The sequence below is a fragment of the Aureococcus anophagefferens genome (assembly GCF_000186865.1).
Source record: "Aureococcus anophagefferens unplaced genomic scaffold AURANscaffold_76, whole genome shotgun sequence".
Classification (NCBI taxonomy): Eukaryota; class Pelagophyceae; order Pelagomonadales; family Pelagomonadaceae; genus Aureococcus; species Aureococcus anophagefferens.
In genome coordinates, this window is record NW_008705627.1 from 41166 (window position 1) to 63282 (window position 22117).

The 22117-nt window shown below is 71.6% G+C and overlaps 4 protein-coding genes across 4 annotated transcripts; 3 read left to right on the forward strand and 1 right to left on the reverse strand.

The window, feature by feature from the left end:
- Positions 1–67: 67 nt before the first annotated feature.
- Positions 68–548, forward strand: AURANDRAFT_68233 (hypothetical protein; the record flags this gene model as incomplete). The annotated part of the gene is made up of 2 exons (XM_009043875.1): positions 68–452; positions 505–548. The coding sequence occupies 2 exons, from the start codon at positions 68–70 to the stop codon at positions 546–548; spliced, it is 429 nt and encodes a 142-aa protein (XP_009042123.1).
- A 2676-nt stretch (positions 549–3224) lies between these two features.
- On the forward strand, positions 3225–4171 carry NIT1;2 (hypothetical protein; the record flags this gene model as incomplete). Its single annotated transcript, XM_009043876.1, has 2 exons — positions 3225–3937; positions 3973–4171. The coding sequence occupies 2 exons, from the start codon at positions 3225–3227 to the stop codon at positions 4169–4171; spliced, it is 912 nt and encodes a 303-aa protein (XP_009042124.1).
- Positions 4172–4545: 374 nt separating this feature from the next.
- On the forward strand, positions 4546–6464 carry AURANDRAFT_55636 (hypothetical protein; the record flags this gene model as incomplete). The annotated part of the gene is made up of 4 exons (XM_009043877.1): positions 4546–4654; positions 4760–4836; positions 4998–5111; positions 5651–6464. 4 exons carry the CDS (start codon positions 4546–4548, stop codon positions 6431–6433), a joined length of 1083 nt encoding a protein of 360 aa, XP_009042125.1.
- A 6385-nt stretch (positions 6465–12849) lies between these two features.
- AURANDRAFT_72781 (hypothetical protein) lies at positions 12850–20716 on the reverse strand (the record flags this gene model as incomplete). Its single annotated transcript, XM_009043882.1, has 6 exons — positions 12850–13156; positions 13756–16144; positions 16789–17409; positions 17622–18803; positions 19038–19635; positions 19887–20716. 6 exons carry the CDS (start codon positions 20714–20716, stop codon positions 12921–12923), a joined length of 5856 nt encoding a protein of 1951 aa, XP_009042130.1.
- Between the last annotated feature and the right edge of the window lie 1401 nt (positions 20717–22117).

Below are 22117 nucleotides of genomic sequence, written 5' to 3' on the forward strand. Positions count from 1 at the left end.
TCGCCGCGGCCTCGGCTTGCTCAGCACGGCTCCTCAGTCAGAGCAAGTCGCGCGATCTCTCGACGCCATGCGCGGCGCCGTCCTCTTCCTCGCCGCGATCTCCGCGACGCGCGCCTTCGCGCCGCCCGCGCGCGTGCGGGCGCCGTCCCTGCGACGAGCGGAAGGCGACGAGGCTGTCGCCGAGGCCGCCACGACGGAGGCGGCGCCGGCCGCCGGTGCGGAGCCGTCGGACGAGGAGGTCAGCGCGGCGTTGAAAGACAAGATGATGTCCTGGGAGGCGACGGAGGCGGAGCAAAAGGCCGCGACGCTCGGCGGGCTGATCCCGGGCTCGTCCGGCGCCGACGGCTTCGACATCGGCCTCTACATCGCGTTCCCCTTCCTCTTCGGCTCCCTGTGCTTGTTCCTGTTCTTCCCGCTCATCGGCAGCGCGCCTCCCGCGTCTTTCGCGCAGTGTTTGTCGTCCCCGCGACGTTTTTGTCGTTCCGCGACGCGGCGGTCCCGCAGGCAACCTCGACGTCTCGTCCGTCGGCCCGCCGCCGATGTCCTAGGCCGCGGCGCGCGCCTCCGTCATAAAGCACACGCGTGGGCCTCCTTACACGTCCGACCTATTTGGCCTCGGCCTTGCCCTCCTCCTTCTCCTCGTCGTAGGACGCGTCCTTGCTCTCGCCGCGCGCGTGCTTCGAGAGCTCCGGGTACTCGAAGTCGTCGAAGGGCAGCACGGACTCGCGGCGGTGGCTCGAGCCCACGGTGTCGGGCTTGTTGTTCTTGATCCACCGCAGGTTCTCGATGAGCTCCTGCGGCGCGCGCGCGCGCGTCTCCGGCGAGCGGCCCCCCTCGAGCGACGCGGCGCGCGCGCCTCCTTGGTCCCGCGGATGCCGAACTTGAGCATGTCGGCCTCCATCTCCTCCTGCGTGACGACTGCGCCGGGGACGCGCGGTTTCGCGGAGCGGCGGCGGCCGCGCGCGCGCACCGGGGTGGTTCGCCTCGGCGAGCGGTTTCTTCCTCGGAGACGCGTCGCCGTTTTTGTGCTCGTTCTCCGCCTCGTCGTCCGACTCCGAGTCGTCGTCGTCGTCGTCGTCCTCATCGTCGTCGTCGTCGTCCTCGTCATCCTCGTCGTCGTCCTCCTGCTGCTTCATCGCCCGCTGGAGCACCTGGCGGTACTCGAGCATGAGCTCGTTCGCCGGCTCGTAGGTCAGCACTGCGGGCGGCGGGCGTCGGCGCGCGCGCGCCGCGCGAGCACGGGGACGCACCTCGCTCGACGAGGGACGACGCCCGCTCGTACTCCTTGGCCGTGATCGCCGCGAGCAGCTGCGAGCGGGGGCGCGCGTCTCTCTTTTTAGCGCGCGCGCGCCGCCGTCGCGACGCGCCTCGCTCGTGAGCTCCTCGGGGGCCGAGGCCGGCGTCGAGCGCGTATCTCGGTCTTCGATGGGCATGGCGAGACGCGCTCGGGGGCAGCCCGCAGCGGACACAAACGATGGAAGTATTAATGAGCTGCAAGTGACTGAGGTAAACAAGTAAAGTAAACATGTAATAAGCGCAACGGCTTACGACGCGAGATGGCTCTCGGCAGCCCGGGCGGTGGCATGTCGTCGGACTACGAGCTGTCGGAGATCATGCAGCGCGTGCTCGCGCGCCCCGCGAGCGAGTCCGAGGCGCGCGTCGCCTTCGGGAAGCTCAAGCGCAAGTTCCGGCGCCTCGGCGACGAGGTCGTGTCCGGCGTCATCCAGGCGCGTGCGGACCCCAAGGTCGTCGTGGGCTGCGAGTACAACCTGCGGGACGGCATGGTGCCCGGGTCGCAGACGCGGGCGCCGCCGCCGCCCAAGGAGCAGGGCGGGTCGCTGAGCCTCATCTTCGAGTTCTACAGCAAGCTGCAGAGCCCCGGCTTCCAGATGGGCCGCGGCCTCACGTACGAGGAGATCAAGAACTGCAACGAGCGCGTGAGCTTCTTCGAGCTCATCTGCTTCTGCCGCGACTTCAAGATCGTGCCGCGCCTCGCGTCCAAGTCCACGCTCCAGTACCTCTGGAAGGTCGCGACGGCCAAGTGCAACCGGTCGGCCGGCAACGCGGGCGACGGCGACCAGAGCCTCCGGGACGCGGGTCTGGATTTGGAGGAGTTCCTCATGATTTTGGTGCGCATCGCCCTCGTCGCCTACGCGACCAAGGCCATCGGCCAGCCCCAGCTCGCGGTGCAGCACCTCATCCGGTTCCTCGATTTGGAGCACGTCGAGAAGATCCGGCACCACATCCGCACGCAGGGCCGCGAGACGCAGCGCCACGTCAACTTCCGGAGCGCCGGCGAGCTCGAGATGGGCTACGGCCGCAAGGCCCTCGAGGAGAAGAAGGAGGAGATCGCGAAGCGCGCGCGGAAGGCGTCGCGCGCCGCGATCGTCTTCTCGTCGCGCAGCTGAGCCTCCTCGCCAAGGCGCCGAAGATGGACGACTTCACGACGGTGAACAAGGTCAACTTCCTGAGCGTCGCGTCCCAGGTGCTCCTCGCGTCCTTCGACAAGGACATGGCCAACTTCCTCGAGCCCTACTGCAGTCTCCGCGCGGCGCAGCACTGGGTGCCGCTCGACGCGCTCGGCGTCGACGGCGGCACGCTCGAGCGGGGCCAGCGCTACGGCGTGCGCATCTGCGTGCTCAACCGGAGCGCGGAGACGCTCGTCGTCACGGACCTGCGCAAGACGGGCGACGCGGGCGCCGCGGTCCGCGCGATCTTCGACCCGAACCCGTTCGTGCCGGGCCTCACGCGCCACGTCGAGCTCCTCATCGAGCCGTCGCCGACGCAGGGCGGCGAGTTCGTCGGCACGGTCGACGTCGAGGTCTCGTCCAACGCGCGCAAGACCAAGGCCTTCGTCGTGTCCGTGCCGCTCTTCTTCCGCGTGGAGTCGGTCCACGTCGCCGTCCACGAGGCCGAGGCCGAGCCCGAGCTCGGCAACCTCGGGCCGAAGCGCCTCGCCCAGGTCGGCTCGCACCACCGCCTCCGCCACGGCGCCGGCGACGACGGCGACGAGTGGCTCCACTCGAGCGACTACTAAGATTGTGCTTTTTTAAGGGAGAGTCCAGTGGAGACTCCTCCTGGACCAGGTGGTTGCACTTCACCTTACAGGTGATGTGCACAACTTTGAACAATCGGCCAAGGTCTCCGAGTCGGCCCAGGCCTGCGCCTCCGCCGCGCGCATCAGCATCGCAGAGCTGCACCGCTGCAGCCGCGCGCCGCAACCAATGAGCGCGCAACTGTCGCGCGTGCTGCGGCGCGTCGGCGTCGGCCAGCTCACGGCGACGTCCGACCACGCGTCGAACCTCGCGGCGGCGTCGCAGCTGTGCCGGCAAGCCAAGAGCGCCGGCGCCTGCCTGCTCTGCCTGCCCGAGGCCTTCTCCTTCATCGGCGCGGCGGCCGCCGAGACCGTCGCCCAGGCGGAGCCGCTCGACGGCCCGCGGCTCGGAGCGTACCGCGCGCTCGCGCGCGAGCACGGCCTCTGGCTGAGTCTCGGGGGCTTCCACGAGGCCGGCGCGCCCGGCGGCCGCGTCTTCAACACGCACGTCGTGCTCGACGCCGCCGGCGCGACGCGCGCCGAGTACCGCAAGATCCACCTCTTCGACGTCGACGTGCCCGACGGGCCAGTGTTGATGGAGTCGCGGTCGACGGCGCCGGGCGCCGCGGCGTGCGTCGTCGTCGACGCGAGCGACGAGCTGGGCTTCACCTTCGGCCTCACGACCTGCTACGACCTGCGCTTCCCGGAGCTCTACGTCGCGCTCGCGCGGTCGAGCGGCTGCCACGCGATCCTCGCGCCGAGCGCGTTCACGCGGCCGACGGGCGCCGCGCACTGGCACCTGCTGCTCCGCGCGCGCGCCGTCGAGAGCCAGGCCTACGTCCTCGCCGCGGCGCAGAGCGGGACGCACAACGAGAAGCGCGCGTCCTACGGCGCGCGGCCCGCGTCCGCGGACCTCGTCTCGTACGGCGCCGCGCGAGGTCGTTCGCCGTCGCAGGCCACGCGCTGGCCGTCGACCCCTGGGGCGAGGTCGTCGGCGACTGCGGGCCCGACGCGTCGCCCGCGCTCGTCACCGTCGACATCGACCTCGACAAGATCGCCAAGATCCGCGCGAAGATGCCCATCCAGGCCCACCGCCGCGGCGACGTCCTCGGGCTCCTCCAGGCCGACGCCGCGTGAGGGCGTGCGCTTCTTTCTAAACTTGCGATGCTCGGGCCTGTGATGCGCCTCCCCTACGGCGTTCCGACGGCCTGCTTGAACAAATTCTTGATGTTGCAGTGCACTCCGTAAATGCACCAACAAGATACGTGGGCGACAGTCCGCCGGGACCTAAGACAGTCCGTCGTCGATAGTTCACTGCGGTCCGTCGGGTAACAGCTACCGAATTGGGCTTAACAGTCCGTCGTCGATAGTTCACTGCGGTCCGTCGCGTAAGAGCTACCGAATTGGGCTTAACAGTCCGTCGTCGATAGTTCACTGCGGTCCGTCGGGTAACAGCTACCGAATTGGGCTTGACGTCGCGGGCCTCGACGTCGCGGGCCTCGTCCGGGTCGATGTTCCTTGTCGACAACCTGCCCCCCCTGAGGGCGGACGAGACCGTCGTAGCCCTCGGGATTGAGGGCTCGGCGAACAAGGTAGGCGTTGGCATCGTTCGCTACGACGGTCGCAGCGGCGCGCGGCGGCGCGACGTCTTCGCGCGCAACGAGACCCGCGCGCGCGCCGCCCGCGCGAGCGCGCACCGCCCGCACGAGCGCGCGCCGCTCGCAGGCGAGTATGCGATCCTCTCCAATCCGCGCGAGACGTACGTGACGCCGCCGGGGAGCGGCTTCCGCCCGCGGGAGACGGTGTCGGCGCACGGGTGCCTCCGCGGGCGCCTCCGAGGCTCCGGAGCCTCGGCTCGAGCCTAGAGGCACCGCTTTCGACGGGCGACGGAGGCGCGTCGGCGCCTCCGTCGCCTCGTCCGGAGCCCGCGGACTTGCGACCGACGCGCGTGCGCAGGCGGGAGACGGCGCGGCACCACCAGCGCCGCGTCGCGCCGCTCATTGCGAGGTGCCTCGCGGACGCGGGCGTTCGCGGCGAGGACGTGGATTGCGTGTGCTACACGCGCGGGTCGGGCGCCGTGTGGGAAGCCGGCCGGGGGCGCCGCTGCGCGCTGCCGCGCGCCGCCGCGCCAGCCGAGACGACGTCGCCCGCCGGGCTCCCGGCGCGACGGCGCGGCTGCGGCCGCGCTCCGGCACCGGCGCGGGACGCGCGCGCGCTCGCAGGCCGGGCATGGGCGGACCGCTCGCGTCGTGCGCGGTACCGGCCGGCGCCGACGCGAAATGGCGCGTCGTCGACGTCGCGTCGACGCGGGCGCGCCGCGCGCCGGAGAACGCGTCGACGCGTCGAGGGCCCGCCTCGTCGCGATCGCTCGTCCGAGCGCGCGCCGCGTCGCGCGAAAGCGGTCGAAACGGGCGGCCCGGGAACGCGGGCGCGTCCCACGCGCGCGCCGCCCAGGTCGCGGCGCGGGTCGCGGCGCGGCTCCGGCGCGCGACACGGCCGGCGGGCCGCAAGTCGCCCGGCGACGCCTTGGATCGCGCGAGCTTGGTCGCGTCGGTCGCGTCGGCCGCTGTCCGGACGGGCGGGCGCCGCCCGGCGGGCGCCCGACGAGGCGCCGAGCGCGCGCGCGCGCGCGTCGACGCCGGCCCGGCGACGTCGGCCCCCGCCCAGGCGCGGCTCTGGCGCGTGCCGCTCGTGCCCGTGAACCACTGCGTCGCGCACATCGAGATGGGCCGCGTCGCCACAGCCGCGAGCGACCCCGTCGTGCTCTACGTGAGCGGCGGCAACACGCAGGTCCTCGCGTACAGCGGCGACCGCTACCGCATCTTCGGCGAGACCGTCGACATCGCCGTCGGCAACTGCCTCGACCGGTTCGCGCGCGCCGTTGGCCTGAGCAACGATCCATCGCCGGGCCTCAACGTCGAGCGCGCCGCGGCGCGCGGCCGCGCGCTCGTCCCGCTGCCCTACGGCGTCAAGGGCATGGACGTGTCGTTCAGCGGCCTCCTAACGCACGCCGAGGCGCGCGCGCGGCGGCGCCCCTCGCCGGGCGCGGCGACGGCCGAGGACCTCTGCTTCTCGCTCCAGGAGACAATCTTCGCGATGCTCGTCGAGGTCACGGAGCGCGCGATGGCGCACTGTGGCCGCAAGGACGTGCTCCTCGTCGGCGGCGTCGGCTGCAACGCGCGCCTCCAGGCCATGATGGCCGACATGGCCCGCGGCCGCGGCGGCGCGTGCTGCAAGATGGACCAGCGCTACTGCATCGACAACGGCGCCATGATCGCCCAGGCGGGCATCTTCGCATACCAGCACGGCGCGCGGACGCCTCTCGCCGCGTGCGACTGCACGCAGCGCTTTCGCACCGACGACGTGCGCGCGATCTGGCGCAAGGGCACGGATCGCTGAAGCGGGACTAGAGTTCAATTCGGTAGCTGTTACTTATGCGGAATACGGCAACTCATCCTCAAACATTTCGGTAGCTGTTACTTAGACGGACTACAGCAAATCATCGGGCCTCGGGCCCGGACCGACGACCACCAAGCATTTCGGTAGCTGTTACTTAGACGGACTCCAGCAAATCATCGGGCCTCGGACCCGGAAATTGCCGATGCGACGATCGGTCCATGCTTTCGACGCATAGACCCGGCGCTAGGACGCGCCGCTCGGCCGTCCGCGCGCAATTTTGCATCGACCGATCACCATCGCTGTGTTCCGCCGGACGCATCGGCATCGTGGAGCTCATCGAGGGCGACCCTCACGGTTTTGGACGACCGCGCGCCGCGCGACACTCGCCGAGATCGTCGCGGCCGAGAACGAGCGGACGGCCACCGCGGCCCTGATGCGGCCGCGTCCGCGCCTCGCTCGGGGCCTCTGTCGGTCGCGCGTCCATCGCCAGTTACGAACGTCGCCGCGGGTTGCTGGGCAGCTGCAGAGGGAGCCTTTGGGCGCGCCCAGGGTCCCAAAACGGCTGTATTTTCACCTAAATTCAGGCCAATATGGCTCGTTTGAGCCGCAGCGTAGCCCAGCTGGCTTTCTGCCAGCCCCATTGTGTTTCTCCTAACTACGCTTCTGGAGCCTCGCGGCTCCTCCTGGGCTTGCTGGCCGCAGGCCAGCTACTTTTTTGGGCCAAACAGGCCAATTTTGTGCATCTTCTCAGCACAGGACCACTCATGATGATGGTGCTTCGGTACTACTCTCACGGAGTTCGAGGGACGTAGCAAGGTCCCCACCTTTCTTTTACGCCTTCGGCGCCTTCGGCGCCTCTTCGGCGCCTCCGGCGCCGGTTTTTTGGACACGGCACCTATTTCGTGCTGGCCGGGGGTGGAGCTGAAACTCCGACACTGTCGGAGTTTCATGATGAGGCTCCGACAGGCCAAGTCTTGCGAGGTGTGCGCCCCCTGGAGGCCCACCGGCGGTCACACCGTGTCCTAGGGGTTCATATGGACGCCGCTGACCCGCGGCGCGCTGCAATTCGGTGCCGGCGGCGCGAGCCGCAACGGTTTCGGACCGAGCGCGACGCCGTGGCGCCGGGGCCAGAGCGGCGCCCGCCGACGCCGTGGACCGTACCCGCGCCCCACACACGCCCACCGTATGTTAATCGACGCGCTCCGCCGAAAGATCTTGGAAATCGCTGGGAATCCGGCCGCGGCGCGCCGCGAACTCGCTCCGCCGTAGCGCGACACCGTGGCGCCGAGGGCCAGGGCGGCGCCCGCCGACGCCGTGGACCGTACCGGCGGCCCAGACACGCCCACCGTATGTCGTTCGACGCGCTCCAACAACACATTGTTGGAAATCGCTGGGAATCCGGCTGCGGCGCGCCGCGAACTCGCTCCGCCGTCGCGCGAGGACGCGCCGCTCGGCCGTCCGCGCGCAATTTTGCATCCACCGATCACCATCGCTGTGTTCCGTCGGACGCATCGGCATCATGGAGCTCGTCGAGGGCGACCCTCACGGTTTTGGACGACCGCGCGCCGCGCGACGCTCGCCGAGATCGTCGCGACCGAGAACCAGCGGACGGCCACCGCGGCCCTGATGTGGCCCCGTCCGCGCCTCGCTCGGGGCCTCTGCCGGTCGCGCGTCCATCCCCAGTTACGAACGTCGCCGCGGGAGGCTGGGCAGATGCAGAGAGAGCCTTTTGGCACGCCCAGGGTCCCAAAACGGCTGTATTTCCACCTAAATTCATGCCAATATGGCTCGTTTGAGCGGCAGCTTGGCCCAGCTGGCTTTCTGCCAGCCCCGTTGTGTTTCTCCTAACTACGCCCCTGGAGCCTCGCGGCTCCTCCTGGGCTTGCTGGTCGCAGGCCAGCTACTTTTTTGGGCCAAACAGGCCAATTTTGTGCATCTTCTCAGCACAGGACCACTCATGATGATGGTGCTTCGGTACTACTCTCACGGAGTTCGAGGGACGTAGCAAGGTCCCCACCTTTCTTTTACGCCTTCGGCGCCTTCGGCGCCTCTTCGGCGCCTCCGGCGCCGGTTTTTTTCTTTTTTTTCCCTCTTTTTTTCTCTTTTTTGGTCTCTGCCAGCATGAAAAAAGTGCCGTTTTTTCGCCCCAATGGATTCGGGCTGCGGCGCGTCGCCGTGCGGCGGTGGCCCCGCTTTGGACCCAGCCGGCGCGGGCAGCCTTGGCGTTTGAGCTTGGCCAATCAGCGTTCGAGGCGACGTTGGCTTTTGGCAGCGCTGAAACTCAGTCGAGGCCTCGAGCACTCGCACCCGCGCTACGCCGCTCGACCTCCTCGCCCAGGCGCTCGCGCCGACGCCGACGCCGGCGGCGTCGCGTCCTTCCTTCGTCCGCGCGCTCGTCGCGTCGGTGCCCGCGTCGGCGCCCTCGCCGCCGCCCGCGAAGCGCCGCCGACCGCCGGCGGTAACGGCGCGCGGCGACCAGAGTGTCTTCGCGCCGAAGGTGCGCCGCCCCTCCCGCCCCTCCCCCCCTCGAGAGTCCCGCGCGAGGGCGCGCAGCCCCCACCCGGAGGGCCCGAGCTGGAATTCGCAGCGCGGCCGTCGCCACAACCTTCGGGCCAGGCGTCGGTCCGCGCGCGGTCCTCTCGTGGCCCCGGAGGGTGGGCCCTCGAGAGACGACGGGTCGCTCGCGCGCGTCGCTCGCGCACGCCGTCGCTCGCGCGCCGTCTGCCCGCCGGTCCGCCACCTCCCCGTCGTCCGCGCGCGGCGCGCGCGTCCGTTCGCTCGGGGCTCGTCCGTTCGCTCGGAGCCGCGAGCACGAGCACGACCCGCGCCGGTCCCGCGTGTAGGGCGCCGCGTCCCCCGCCCCCATCGACGCCATCCTCCAGCAACAAAAAACCTACTTCAAGACTCGGAGAGGGAAGCGGGCCGGCCTGAAGCACAAGAAAGGAGGGGCGGGGTTCATCAGCCCCGCGCGCGCGTGACGTCGACGAAGTAGAGGAGAACTAAGTCACGCTCTACTAATATGCCGCCTAAGGCGGCGGCGAAGAAGACGAAGAAGAAGAAGGCGAAGCGCAAGGCCTTCGACGACGTCACGAACGGCGCCGCGTCGTCGTCCGCGGAGAAGAAGACGAAGAAGGAGAAGACCTTCGAGCGCGTGAACGTCGACGACGTCTTCATCGCCGACCTGCAGTCGGCCTTCGCGGGCCTCACGGAGGGCGCGCCGTCGTCGGGCGACGAGCGCCGCGCGTTCTTCGTGAACCTCGTCAACAACCAGCGCAGCATCACGGACGAGCTCACGCGGAAGCTCGGCGTCTTCGAGCTCCGGTCGTTCCCGGCCGCGACGGCGGAGGAGATCGTGAGCGAGATCTGCGTCTTCCTCCTCATGAACTTTGACGTGCCCACGAACCACCCGGGCAACGGAGTCACGAACCCGAAGAACGGCTGCGTGATATGGCTCCGCCAAGGCCAGTGGACAGCCTTCGAGAAATTTGAAATGATAAAGCAGGCGGACGCGAGCACGATCGCCGCTAAGCTGCTCGTCATGGACCGCATCCCGCTCATCACGAAGGTGACTGAGCACGGCCCGGACGCCGAGTTCGTCGAGATCATCCGACGCGCTTCGGGAGGGGACGCCAAGGCGAAAGCCGGGGGTCTCCTCAAGCAATACTATTTGATGATCATGGCCATGTTCGAGCTGCACGCCTGCGCGCGAGGCGCGCCGGCGCGCGTCGTCGGCGTCGGCGCGGAGTCGCGCAAGCTCTGCGATTGTTTCTGGTCGACTCTCTCTACCGTCAAGGTGATAGGGATGATCATGCACCCAGACAAGTGGCACCGCGGCCCGAGCAAACTCGAGGCCGCCAAGATCACGGCCGAGGAGCTCGACAAGTCTGGTTTCGAGACCGAGCGCTTGGAGCACGTCGCGCTGGACGACTGCGCGACGAACATCGCGCGCGCGTGCGGCGTGCAGCTCCTCGAAGGCTCGGGCATCACGTTCTTCACGCGCTGCTTCGACCGCATCGACCCTGATATTATTAAAGCCGCGCGGCGCAGCGCACCATCTCGCTTTTTTTGGACACGGCACCTATTTCGTGCTGGCCGGGGGTGGAGCTGAAACGCCGACAGTGTCGGCGTTTGAGGATGAGGCTCCGACAGGCCAAGTCTTGCGATGTGTGCGCCCCCTGGAGGCCCACCGGCGGTCACACCGTGTCCTAGGGGTTCACATGGACGCCGCTGACCCGCGGCGCGCACCAATTCGGTGCCGGCGGCGCGAGCCGCAACGGTTTCGGACCGAGCGCGACGCCGTGGCGCCGGGGCCAGAGCGGCGCCCGCCGACGCCGTGGACCGTACCCGCGCCCCACACACGCCCACCGTATGCTGATCGACGCGCTCCGCCGAAAGATCGTTGGAAATCGCTGGGAATCCGGCCGCGGCGCGCCGCGAACTCGCTCCGCCGTAGCGCGACACCGTGGCGCCGAGGGCCAGGGCGGCGCCCGCCGACGCCGTGGACCGTACCGGCGGCCCAGACACGCCCACCGTATGTTGTTCGACGCGCTCCAACAACAAATTGTTGGAAATCGCTGGGAATCCGGCTGCGGCGCGCCGCGAACTCGCTCCGCCGTCGCGCGAGGACGCGCCGCTCGGCCGTCCGCGCGCAATTTTGCATCGACCGATCACCATCGCTGTGTTCCGTCGGACGCATCGGCATCATGGAGCTCGTCGAGGGCGACCCTCACGGTTTTGGACGACCGCGCGCCGCGCGACGCTCGCCGAGATCGTCGCGACCGAGAACCAGCGGACGGCCACCGCGGCCCTGATGCGGCCCCGTCCGCGCCTCGCTCGGGGCCTCTGTCGGTCGCGCGTCCATCGCCAGTTACGAACGTCGCCGCGGGTTGCTGGGCAGATGCAGAGAGAGCCTTTTGGCACGCCCAGGGTCCCAAAACGGCTGTATTTTCACCTAAATTCATGCCAATATGGCTCGTTTGAGCGGCAGCTTGGCCCAGCTGGCTTTCTGCCAGCCCCGTTGTGTTTCTCCTACCTACGCCCCTGGAGCCTCGCGGCTCCTCCTGGGCTTGCTGGTCGCAGGCCAGCTACTTTTTTTGGCCAAACAGGCCAATTTTGGGCATCTTCTCAGCACAGGACCACTCATGATGATGGTGCTTCGGTACTACTCTCACGGAGTTCGAGGGACGCAGCAAGGTCCCCACCTTCTTTCTTTTACGCCTCCGGCGCCTTCGGCGCCTCTTCGGCGCCTCCGGCGCCGTTCCGGCGCCTTCGGCGCCGGTTTTTTTCTTTTTTTTTCCTCTTTTTTTCTCTTTTTTTGGTCTCTGCCAGCATGAAAAAAGTGCCCTTTTTTTCCACTCACGGCATCATCGAATGTTGAGGATGCGAGAAAACGCCAATCGCATCGTCACCGCGCGCTGCGCCGAGACGACGATGCGCGCTCGCAGGTCCACGACGTGCGCTCCCAGCGCATGGTCGAGGCGTGGCAGCCCGGCGGCTTCATGCGCCTGTGGTGGGACGCGCTCTCGGAGCAGGAGCAGCTGGACCACATGCAGGGCGCGCGCGACGGCCGCGACGCGTGGTGGGCCGCGCTCTCGGAGCAGGAGCAGCTCGACCACGCGCTGCGCTTCCCGAACCAGCAGCCCGACTTCGTCCCGCGCTACGCGACGGCCGAGGCCCGCCTCGAGGCCAACTGCGCCCGCGCCAACGAGCGCTATGCCAAGGTGAGGGTCGCCGAGCTCACGTGTCGGCTCCCGGACCCCCCGGAGCAGGAGCCGCGCGAGTGCGAGTGCCTCCTGCCCCAAATAAACTTCCACAGATACGCGCCGCGCAAGCTGCTGGAGTGCTTCAAGTGCTGCGAGGTCGCGGCCGCGCTCCTCGCGGACCAGCGGCTCCTGCCGAAGAAGTCGGACGACGCGTGGTACCCGACGCCCAAGGCGCTCGCGCGCGCGGCGAACGTTGTGACCGCGGGCTTCGAGCCGGGCAAGTCGCCCTTCCCGCGCGTCTACGACCTCGAGTGCGAATTGTTCACGCCCAAGGCGACGAAGGACCGGAAGGAGCGGCTGGCGAAATCGTCGGCCGGCGCCTAGTCGCGCGCGCCCGGGGACCTTCTAGTGCAGAGCCCCTATTTAACATTATGCACCACTCTCTCAGAGCTCTCTCTCTCTAAGGCGCCCGCGGGCGCTTGGGGCTCTCCGTGAAAAAACGCAGCTGCAAGATAACACTCACAACGGTCACAACACGATAAATCACCGTAGTCCGCCTGGAAACAGCATCCTAATGGATTTTCGTGGCCGCCTCCCCGGGGTCCGGAGTGGCGTGAGTTGTGTTTTCAGCATGCAGTTCCTTAGTAGTACTAGTAGACCCCTCGCGCCTCCCTGTTTGAAGGGGGAGGGAAAGCTTGTAATGTTCTATTTTGTGGACACGGTCTATACGATGGCGCCTCAATTGACCCGGGGACCAGCTTGCTGCACGCTCACCCACATTCCCCTCAGCTTTTGGCGAAGCGCCGCTTGAGCTCGGCGCGCTTGTCGCGGACGGCCATAGCGCTCGCGATCGCGGCGTCGAGCTCGGGCGACTTGCGCTCGACGGCCCTCGCTTGGTGGAGCGCGTCGTCGAGGCCCGCGAGGTCGACGCGGGAGAAGTCGTTGTGGCGCTCGTCGGCGACGTGCGACGCGGCGCCGGGGTCCTGGAGCGCGTCCCGGAGGCGCTCGAGCGCGTCGCGACCTGGGCAGGACAAGGGTGATTCAACGTCGCTTCAACGTGAGTGTTCCGCGCGCGCGCGTTCCGGAAAAAGCATTCACGCTTCGAGACCGTTCCGAGAGATGATCGCTCGTCCAAAAATCAGCCGAAAAAAGTGGAAACCGGCCGAGAAAGGAGCCTTTGAAGTTGGGAATTTCGCTCTCTTGTCCTGCCCTGGTCGCGACGGGCGACGTCATCGCCGGCGCCGCGGACGACGGCGACGTGGTGTGCGGCGAAGCGCGCGAGGCCAAAGGAGTCCGCAACCTCCCGAAGCGCGTGGTACTTGGTCGCGAGGTGGAGGTGCGCGAGGAAGTCCGTGACCTTGTGCCGCCGCGCCTCGTCGAGGAGCCGGCGCTGCGCCGACGCGCGACCGCGTGCGGCTGCGAGGCGCCGCCCGAGGCGCGCGATGCTGGCGAGGCGGCGCAGTTCGGGCTCGTCACACGGCACCTCGGCTGCCACGGTATCCGACTCTTGCGGGCGGGAACCCGCGAAGGTCCGCGATCGCGGCGTCGAGCTCGGGCGACTTGCGCTCGACCGCGCCTCACTCTGACGCCCGCGCGCTCCTGGTCCGAAATTCCGTGAACGCCAAGGTGCCCGGCTCTTGGCGACGACGGTGCGGACGGCCGCGTCGTAGGCGACGGCGGCCCGGACCTCGCCGTGCTCGACGAGGCAGTGCGTGTAGAGCGCCGCGGCCTCAAAGTGCGACACGGCCGCGAGCACGCGGCCGACGCGTGGCAGCGGCGGCGCGGCCGCCGCGGCCGGGCCGTCGAGGCGCGCGAGAATCGTGCGCCAGGCGAGCGCGAGCTCGGCGGCCGCGACGAGGGCCGCCTCGCGGGGCCCGCGCGCCGCGGGCCGCGCGCGGCGCGCGACGCGGAGCGCGGCGCCGAGGCGCACGACGTCCACGCGCGCGCAGACGAGCGTCGTCTCGCGCCAGAGCGCGCGCGCGCGGGCGCCGTCGCCGCGGCCGAGGTCGAGGGCCGCGCCGAGGTCCGCGGCGTCGGCGGGCGGCCGCGTCTCCGGCCGGCCGTCCGCGAGCGCGGCCGCGAGGAGCTCCGCCGCGTCGTGGCGGTCCGCGAGGGACCGCGCGAGCCGCGTCTGGGGCCCGAGGAGGCCGTGGTCGAGGCCCCCGTCGCGGAGGCGCAGCGCGAGGGCCGCCTTGACCGCGCGCCAGTCTCGGAGGCGAAGCGCGCAGTGGAGCGCGAGGCACGCGGCGGCCGTCGCGTACGCGGCGCGCGCGTCCCGCGGGAGCCGGTGACGCTGCGCTCGCGCGGCGGCGAGTGCGCCGCGCAGCGCGACGAGCTGGCGCCGCCACGCGCGGTCCTCGACGATCGACGGCGCGTCCGCGTCCAGCGCCCAGGGCGACGCGCCGCCGGGCTCGAGGAAGGGCACGGCGGGCCAGGGCGCGCCGCGCGGGACGCCGGGGCCGCCGCGCGCGCGCCACGCGGCGACGCCCGGGTCCTGCGAATCCCAGAGGTACTCAAAGTCCGCCGCGACGGGGTCCTCGACGAGGCACGGCGCGGCGAAGTCTTCGGCGGCGTCGTGCGCGCCGCCCGCGCCCGACGAGAAGGCCGCGGCCGCGCAGCTCGCGCGGAGTCCCGCGAGGACTCGATGGTGCTCGAACTCGGCGCTGAGCCTCGCGGCGTCGTCCGCGACGAGCTCGACGTAAGCGTGCTCGTACTCCTGCATGCGCCAGGGCGCCGCGAGGAGCTCGGCGGCGGCGGCGGCGAGCCCCGCCGCGGCTGCGGCGCCCGCGCGCCACTCGCGGCGCGCGAGGCGCCGCCGCGCGTCGGCGCAGGCCCGGAGCGTCGCCGCGACGTGCGCCGCGCAGGGAAGCGTTCGGAGGCCGAGGCCCGCGGCGCCGTCCCAGGCCTCCGCGAGGACGCGGTCCGCGGCGCCGGCGTCTAGCGCGCGCGCACCGGGCGACCCGACGGGCCCCGCCAGGCGCATGGCGGCGAGCGCGCCCCGCGCCGCGGCGCAGAACTGGATGAAGTGGAGGCTCAGGGCCGCGTAGGCGAGCTCGAGCGCGGCCGCGGGGTGGCGGCGCCGAAGCCGGCCGAGCGACGCAAGCGTCGGCGCGAGCGCCGAGTCGCGCGCGAGCTGCGTCGCGCCGGGCGCGTCCGCGCGAATCTCCACGGCGACGGCGGCGCCCGCCGCGTCGGGCCCCGCGGCCGCGGCCTCGACGGCCGCGGCGCGCGCGTCGACCCAGAGCCGGTCTGCGAGCGCGCCCGTGTCGACGAGGCGGTCGTGGACGGAGCCGCCGGCGAAGCGCGCGACCTCGCGCGCGCCGTCAGGGCCGTGGAGCGCGTCGAGGATGGCCGCGCCCGTCGGCCCCGCGTAGAGCGCGGCGCGGACGCAGACGAGGAGCCGCGCCTGCTGGAGCAGGGCGAAGGCGAGGGGTGAGAGCTGCGCGTGGTGCGGCCCGGCGCCGCCGGCGCAGTCGCCGGGCCACGCCGCGCCGCGGTCCCGGCTCGCGCGGCGGGGCGCCCAGTGCCACTCGCCGTCGAGCGCGACGGCGGCCCGCGCGACGCCTTGCAAGCGCGCGTACTCGGCGTCGCCGCCGCCGTAGTCAGCGTCGAGGCGCAGCTCGCGCTGGTCTTCGTCGGCCGCGTCGCCGCGGAAGGTCCGCGCGAGGAGTCGCGCGTCGCGGCCGGAGACGCGGAGGCCGTGGCGGCCGGCGATCGCGGACGCGGACGTCGGCCGCGCGGCCGCGGCCGCGACGACGCGCGCGAGGAGCGCGGGGCCCACGTCCGCGCGCGGCGACTCGGCGTGGAAGTAGGCCGCGTCGCACCGGCCCGTGTCGCAGTCGAGCGCGCGGCCGAGGCTCGCGCGGACGCGCCGGTCCTCGAGCGCGACGCGCGCGAGGCGGACCTCGCGCGCGACCTCGGCGAGACCGCGGGCGACGCGGAGGCGGCCGTCGCCAGGGCCCTCGACCTCGTCGCGGTCGTGGGGCCGCTCGTCGTAGCGTGCGAGCACCTACGAGAAGAACACGGCCCTGGAGCGAGAGCCTCGACCTCTCGCGCGCTCTCGAAAACACGTTTCGGGAGAAGGACGCGGCCGAGCACGTCCGTGTGGTCGACGGCGCGCGAGCCGTCGCCCCCGAAGGCCGCCTCCGCGAGCACGTCGCCGCCGAGTTCCCGTAGGCGACAGATCCGGTCGAGCACGCCGCGCACGGACGTGTCGCCGCGCGCGAGGTCGCCGATGCCGAGGCCGCCGAGATGGGCCGGCGGCGCGTAGGCGAGCGCATCGCCCGCGGCGCACCGGGCGGCGCACTCAAAGAACTCCCACTCGCCGCGCGCCACGCGCGCGCGGAGCGCGAGCACGCACGCGCCGAGGTAGGCCGCGGCGGCGACGGCGGCGTCGCGCGGCGCGAGTGCCACGGCCGCGGAGCGCCGCGAGGCCCGGGTCCGCGGCGCCGCCCATCGCCGCGGCGGCGGGGCCGCGGAGCGCGCCGGCCCGGAGCGCGGCCTGGAGCGCGTGCATCGTCTCGACGAACGCGACGTGGCGCTCGACGAACCGGACCTCGCGGCTCGCCTGCGCGTGCACGTGCTCGCGGCGTCGGGCCGGGGGAGGAGGGGGGGGACGCGGCGCCGCGCTGCCCGGATATCGCCGAGCGGGACGAGCGCCGCGTCGTCGGGCGAGAAGGCCGTGCACAGGCGCACGCTCACGCGGACACTCCGCGCGCCGCCGACGGCGAGCGCCCCGCCGACGGCACGCGCGCCGTCGCGCGAGAAGGCCGTCCACGGCGGCCGCGCGGCCGCCGGCGGGACGTCGCCGTCGCCGCCGACGCGGCGGCCGTCGGCGGGCCGCGCCGGAAGGGCCGCGCAGTTGGCGACGGGGCAGGCGCCGCCCCCGTCACGCGCGCCGACGCGGCCCGCGCGGAAGCCCGCGAAGACCTCGGCCATGGCGGCGAGCGCGCGGCCATGGTCCAAGTTCTCGCGCGCGGCGCCGCGCCGGAGGTGCGCCGCGACGCACATCGCGCGGAGCGCGCGGAGCGCCGACGCGGCCGCGAGGAGCAGGCGGACCCTGGAGACGTCGTAGCCGTTGACGTTCGCGACCGCGCCGCCGGGCGCGGCCACCGCGAGGGCCTCGAGGGCCTCGCCCGCGCGCTTCACGGCGCCGACGACCATGCCGACCTGCGCGCCGGACACGGCCGCGGCCTCGGGCGCGCCGGCGACGCCGCGGCGGCACGAGCACGCAGCCCGGACGGCGGCGAGCGCGTCGGCCGCCGCGGCGCGCGCCTGTGGCGAATTCAACCACTGGTCAGGGGGTCCACCAAACTTCAAAATTCTAGCTCGGTTCGATCGAAGTCGATTCGGGTGATTTTTGGACGAGTGCGTTTCTCTCATCGAGCTCTCCACGGATCGCACAAGCCGTTGCGTCGAGACGGTCGGTAAGCTCACGTTGAAGTCGGATTGAAGATTTGAATTCGGCGCAGGCCAACGGCTAGGACGGCCCAGGCCGCGCGCGCCGCGCCGACGAGCGCGCCGGGCGCCTCGCCGCCGCCTTCTTCGTCGTCCGCGAACGCGTCGCGCGCGGGCGCGGGCGCGGGCGGCGCGCCCGGCGCGCCGGCCCGGACGGCGCCGGTGGCGCCGCCGGGCGCCGCGAGGTAGCCGTCGCTCCGCGCGGCCGCGCCGGGCGGCGGCGCCGAGTCGTCGGGCACCGCGGGCTCGCGCGAGCCGCGCCGGAGGCACGCGACGGCGGCCTCGGCCGCGCGGCAGCCGTCGAGGGCCGCCGCGAGGGCCCGCGCACTGAGGAGGAGCCGCTCGGTGTAGCGCGTCCGCCAGGGTCCGAGGCTCAGGTCCGCGAGCGCCGCGCGCGCCGCGGAGCGCGCTCCGCGGAGCGCTCGCGCGGCGTCCGCGAGCGCCGCGCCCGCGGGCGGGGTCCCGCCGCAGATCGCCGCGCAGGCGGCGTGCAGCGCCGGCGCCAGGAGGCGCCGCGCCTCGCGCTCGACGGCGAACTGCGCCGCGCCCGCGCCGCGGTTCAGGAACTTGTAGCGGTGCGCGTCGTCGACGCGCGCGGCCTCGTGGCGGAGCGCGGCGAGCGCGGACCGCGCGGCGGCGACGAGGCGCCCGACGCCGGCGCTCGTCGCGCCGCAGTAGGCCGCCGCGGCGGCGGCGCCGGCGCCCGCGAGAGCCGCGTCCTCGTCGCCGACGGCCGCGAGCGCGCCGCGGAGGTCCGAGACGACGCGGCGGGCGACGCGAAGCCGCTGGAGCCGCCGGAGGGGCGGGGTGCCGGCACCGTCGTCGTCGTCGTCGTCGTCGGCGCCGTCCCAGGACGCGCCCGCGGCGCCGTCGGCCTCGAGGAGCCGCGCGAGCCGCGCGAGGCCGTCGACGAGGGGGCCGGATTTCAACGCGCGGAGATCTAGACGGGTCGGATCCCCATCGCCGCCGTCTCGCGGGTCGCCGTCGCCGCCGCCGAGGAGCCACGCGCTCCGCTCGCCGCGGAGGCCGCGCGTCGCCGCGTCCCACGCGCGCGCGCAGTCGAAGAAGCGGAGCTCGCGCGCGAACGCGCGCGCCTCGCGGAGCTGGCCCGCGCCCGCGCGCGTCGCGCCCGCGGCCGCGGCCTCGGCCGCGCCGGCGCCGTCGAGGCCCGCGACGTCGCGGAACTCGGCGTAGGCGTAGCGGAGCAGGTCCTGAAATCAACCAGTGGAATGGACGCGTCCAGCAAAACTTCAAACCTCTCTATCTCGGCCAAATCGAAGTCGATTCGGCTGATTTTTGGACGAATCGATCGCTCTCGTCGGGTTCTCGAAGCAGAGCCGAAGATTCGAATTCGTGCACATTGAAGTCGGGTTGAAGATTTGATTTGCACACAGGCCGCGGGCCTCGTCGCCGCGGCCGTGCGCCGCGCGCATGGCGACGAGGACTCGCTCGCGCGCGGCGAGCGCGCCGAGGACCGGGTCGCCGAGCCGCAGCGCGAGCGCGTCCGCGGCGCCCGCGGCGTCGTAGCCGAGGCCCGCGCGCTCGCGCGGCGGCAGCGCGTCGACGTCCCACCAGCGGTCCGCGCGGGCGCCGGCGCCGAAGGCGCGGCCGCCGCCGTCGCCGACGCCGGGGAGGTAGGCCTCGCCCGGCCCGCGCGCGCGGAGCGCGACGGCCGCTCGATCCGCCGCGAGGCGCCGGAGGCCCGCGCGCCGCGCGAGCTCGTCTTCGGCGCGCTTGAGCTCCGCGGGCAGCGTCGCGACCGCGCGGCTCGCGGCGCCGAGCGCGTCCGGCGCGCCCTCGAGGAGCGCGTGGAGCGCGTCGGCGACGGAGACGTCGGCCGGGTCGTCGCTCGCCTCCCAGGCGCCGCGTGCGGCCGCGCGGCGCAGCGCGACGACGCAGCGCGCGACGACGCGGCGGTCGCGGACCGCGGCGCGCGCGGCGCCGTCGCCGCCGTCGTCGGCGGCCTCGAGGCGCCGGAGCGGCCCGTCGTCGGGCAAGTCCGACACCGTCGCCGACCGCACGAGCACCTCGTCGTAGAGCCGCCTACGAAGATAATCAATCCATGGCCAACATGTGCGACAAGGACACACGGGAAGATGCAAGAGCAGTCGCCGCTCGGCGCGCGCGCACTTGCGCCGCGCGTCGTCGGCGACGAAGCCCCAGGCGTCGCACCAGTCCGCGTCGTCCATGTCGCGGCCCGGCGGCGGCGGCGGCGGCGGCGGCCCCGGCGCGGGCGGCCGCGGCGGCGCGCCGAGCGGGTCCGGGTCCCGGGCGCCGCGCGCGCGACGCGCGACACGGCCGCCCAGTCGGAGAGCGCGACGGCGCGGCAGAGCGCCGCGTGGCGCCGGCAGAGCGCCGCGAGCGCCGCGGTCGCCGCGGTCGCCGCGCCGTCGCGCTCGAGGCGCCGGAAGCGGAGGAACGCGAGCTCGAGGCGCCCGCCGGACGCGCGGAGCGCCGCGCGCGCGGTGACGTCGGCCTCGGCCGCGCGGAACGCCGCGTGCGCGCCGAGCTCCGCGCGCGCCGCGGCGCTCGGGAACGGGAGCGGCGCGTCCTCGAGGCAGCCCTCCATGGTCTGCCGCAGGTCCGCCGCGACCCAGCGCTCGTCGAGGAAGGCCCGCGCGCAGTCGACCTCCTCGGCCGCGGCCCGCGGGAGCCGCCGGAGCGATGCGAGCGCGCGGAGGCGCGCGGTGCGCGCGGCCTCGATGCGCGCGAGCCCGCCGGCGGCGCCCGCCGGCGCGGTCGGCGCGTCCGACCCGTCGCGCGCGCCGTCGACGCAGGCGACGAGCGCGACGCGCAGGCCCAGGAGCGCGCCGCACGCCTCGGCGAGCGACATAAGCCCGGGCCGCGGCGGCGGCCGACCGAGCACCGCGTCCGCATCGACAGGCGCGCGCGGCGCTGCGACCGCCGCCGCGCCGTCGACCGCGGCGCGCAGCGACGACACGCCGCCGCGCAGCGACGACAGGTCGTAGGTGGCGATGTTGTCGGCGATGCGCCGCGTGACGCCCCCGGCGGCCACCGCCGCGACGAGTGCCGCGAAGGCTGGGGCCTCCGCCGCCGCCGCCGCCGCCTCCTCCTCGAGCGCCGCGAGCTCGAGGATTGCCACGGGCGACACCTTGAAGGCCATGGGATGCCGCCGTTTCGAGAAGCTCAAGTCGTTCCGCGCCGCCCAATTCTTCGAGATGGCTATGGAGATGGCAATGCGTATGGCGGCGTTGCGGCGTTGATTCCAACAGGTTGCTCACCTCGCCTCCGCCTCTGCCTCTCCCATCGGTGGTGGGGGCGGCTGCGACGGGTGCGCGCGCCGGCGAAGGTCGACGCCGACTCGGGACGGGCGGCGACGCCGACTCGGGACCTCGCGCGCGGAGGCGCGGCCGAGCCCGCTCGGTTAAGCTCGGCCGCGAATGAACCTACGGCGGCAAGCTCGCAGCTTTAAACCACTCGTTTGATTGAGGTTGCACGATGCGCTTTAAACCACTCATTGAAGTTTTATGTTGCTGCTCGGACGGACGATCTGCGCGACTGCAAAATAGTATATTATAGACGCCTACGGCATCTTTAAAAAATTCTGCCCCTGCCGGGGGGGCTCGCCTGCGGCGCGGCGCGAGCGCGCCCCAGATGAGGTGAACCATAGCACTGGCGTTATAGGCTAGGTTAAGGAGCCTGAGGAGGAGGATACGGGGGACTGGTATCCTCTCATGTGATCCTAGCCGAGTCAAGAGACAACCCCCGGGGCCCGCTGCGGCGAGGATCGGAAGCCTGTCGACGACACATTCCCCGCGAGATGTCAACCCCCAGGATTGCGTCGCGTCGCGCACGAGGCGCCGCAAGCCTGAGGGGACTCGACACGCTCGGCGCCAAAGGCCTCGCCAAACTGCGCGGTAGTTACCAGGTCACGCACCGCGCGAAGGCACTCCGTACAAGCTCACTCGAAATGCCTACGCACTGCGTCAAAGTTCCCAAACCGCGCTTCAATGACATGTCCACGAAGGAGGAACCCGCGGTGCTACTCAACGAGTACGACCGCCTCCTGGACCGCATGACCGCGGCGGGCGTAAAGGGGCCCCAGTGCCGAATTACGTGATGACCGCCACCATGCGCGAAAAGAGCGACGCCATACCAAAGCTGCGGGAGATCCTCATCTCCCTCCGCGCGTCCTCAGTCGACATCCGACTACTCATCACTGACGGCGGCGACTTTCACGGCTCCAACGCCGACCAGCTTTACGCTGAGTTCAAGATAGAACATCGCGTCAGGGTACCTGAACTTCACGCATCGAAGGCCGAAACAGTCATCAAGCAACTGTATTCCATCATGCGACCCGCCATGCTACACGCACCGAAGAACGCATGGGAGGACTGCCTCATATGGGCCACAGCTGCTTTGAACATACGAGTACCTCACCGTTACAAAATATCGCCACATTACGCGCTGTTTGGCACCTACCCAGACACAAGTGCCATGGCTGGTTTTTACGACCACATTGTAATTTTGGACAATGACAAACCAGCCGGCACGAGATTTGGAC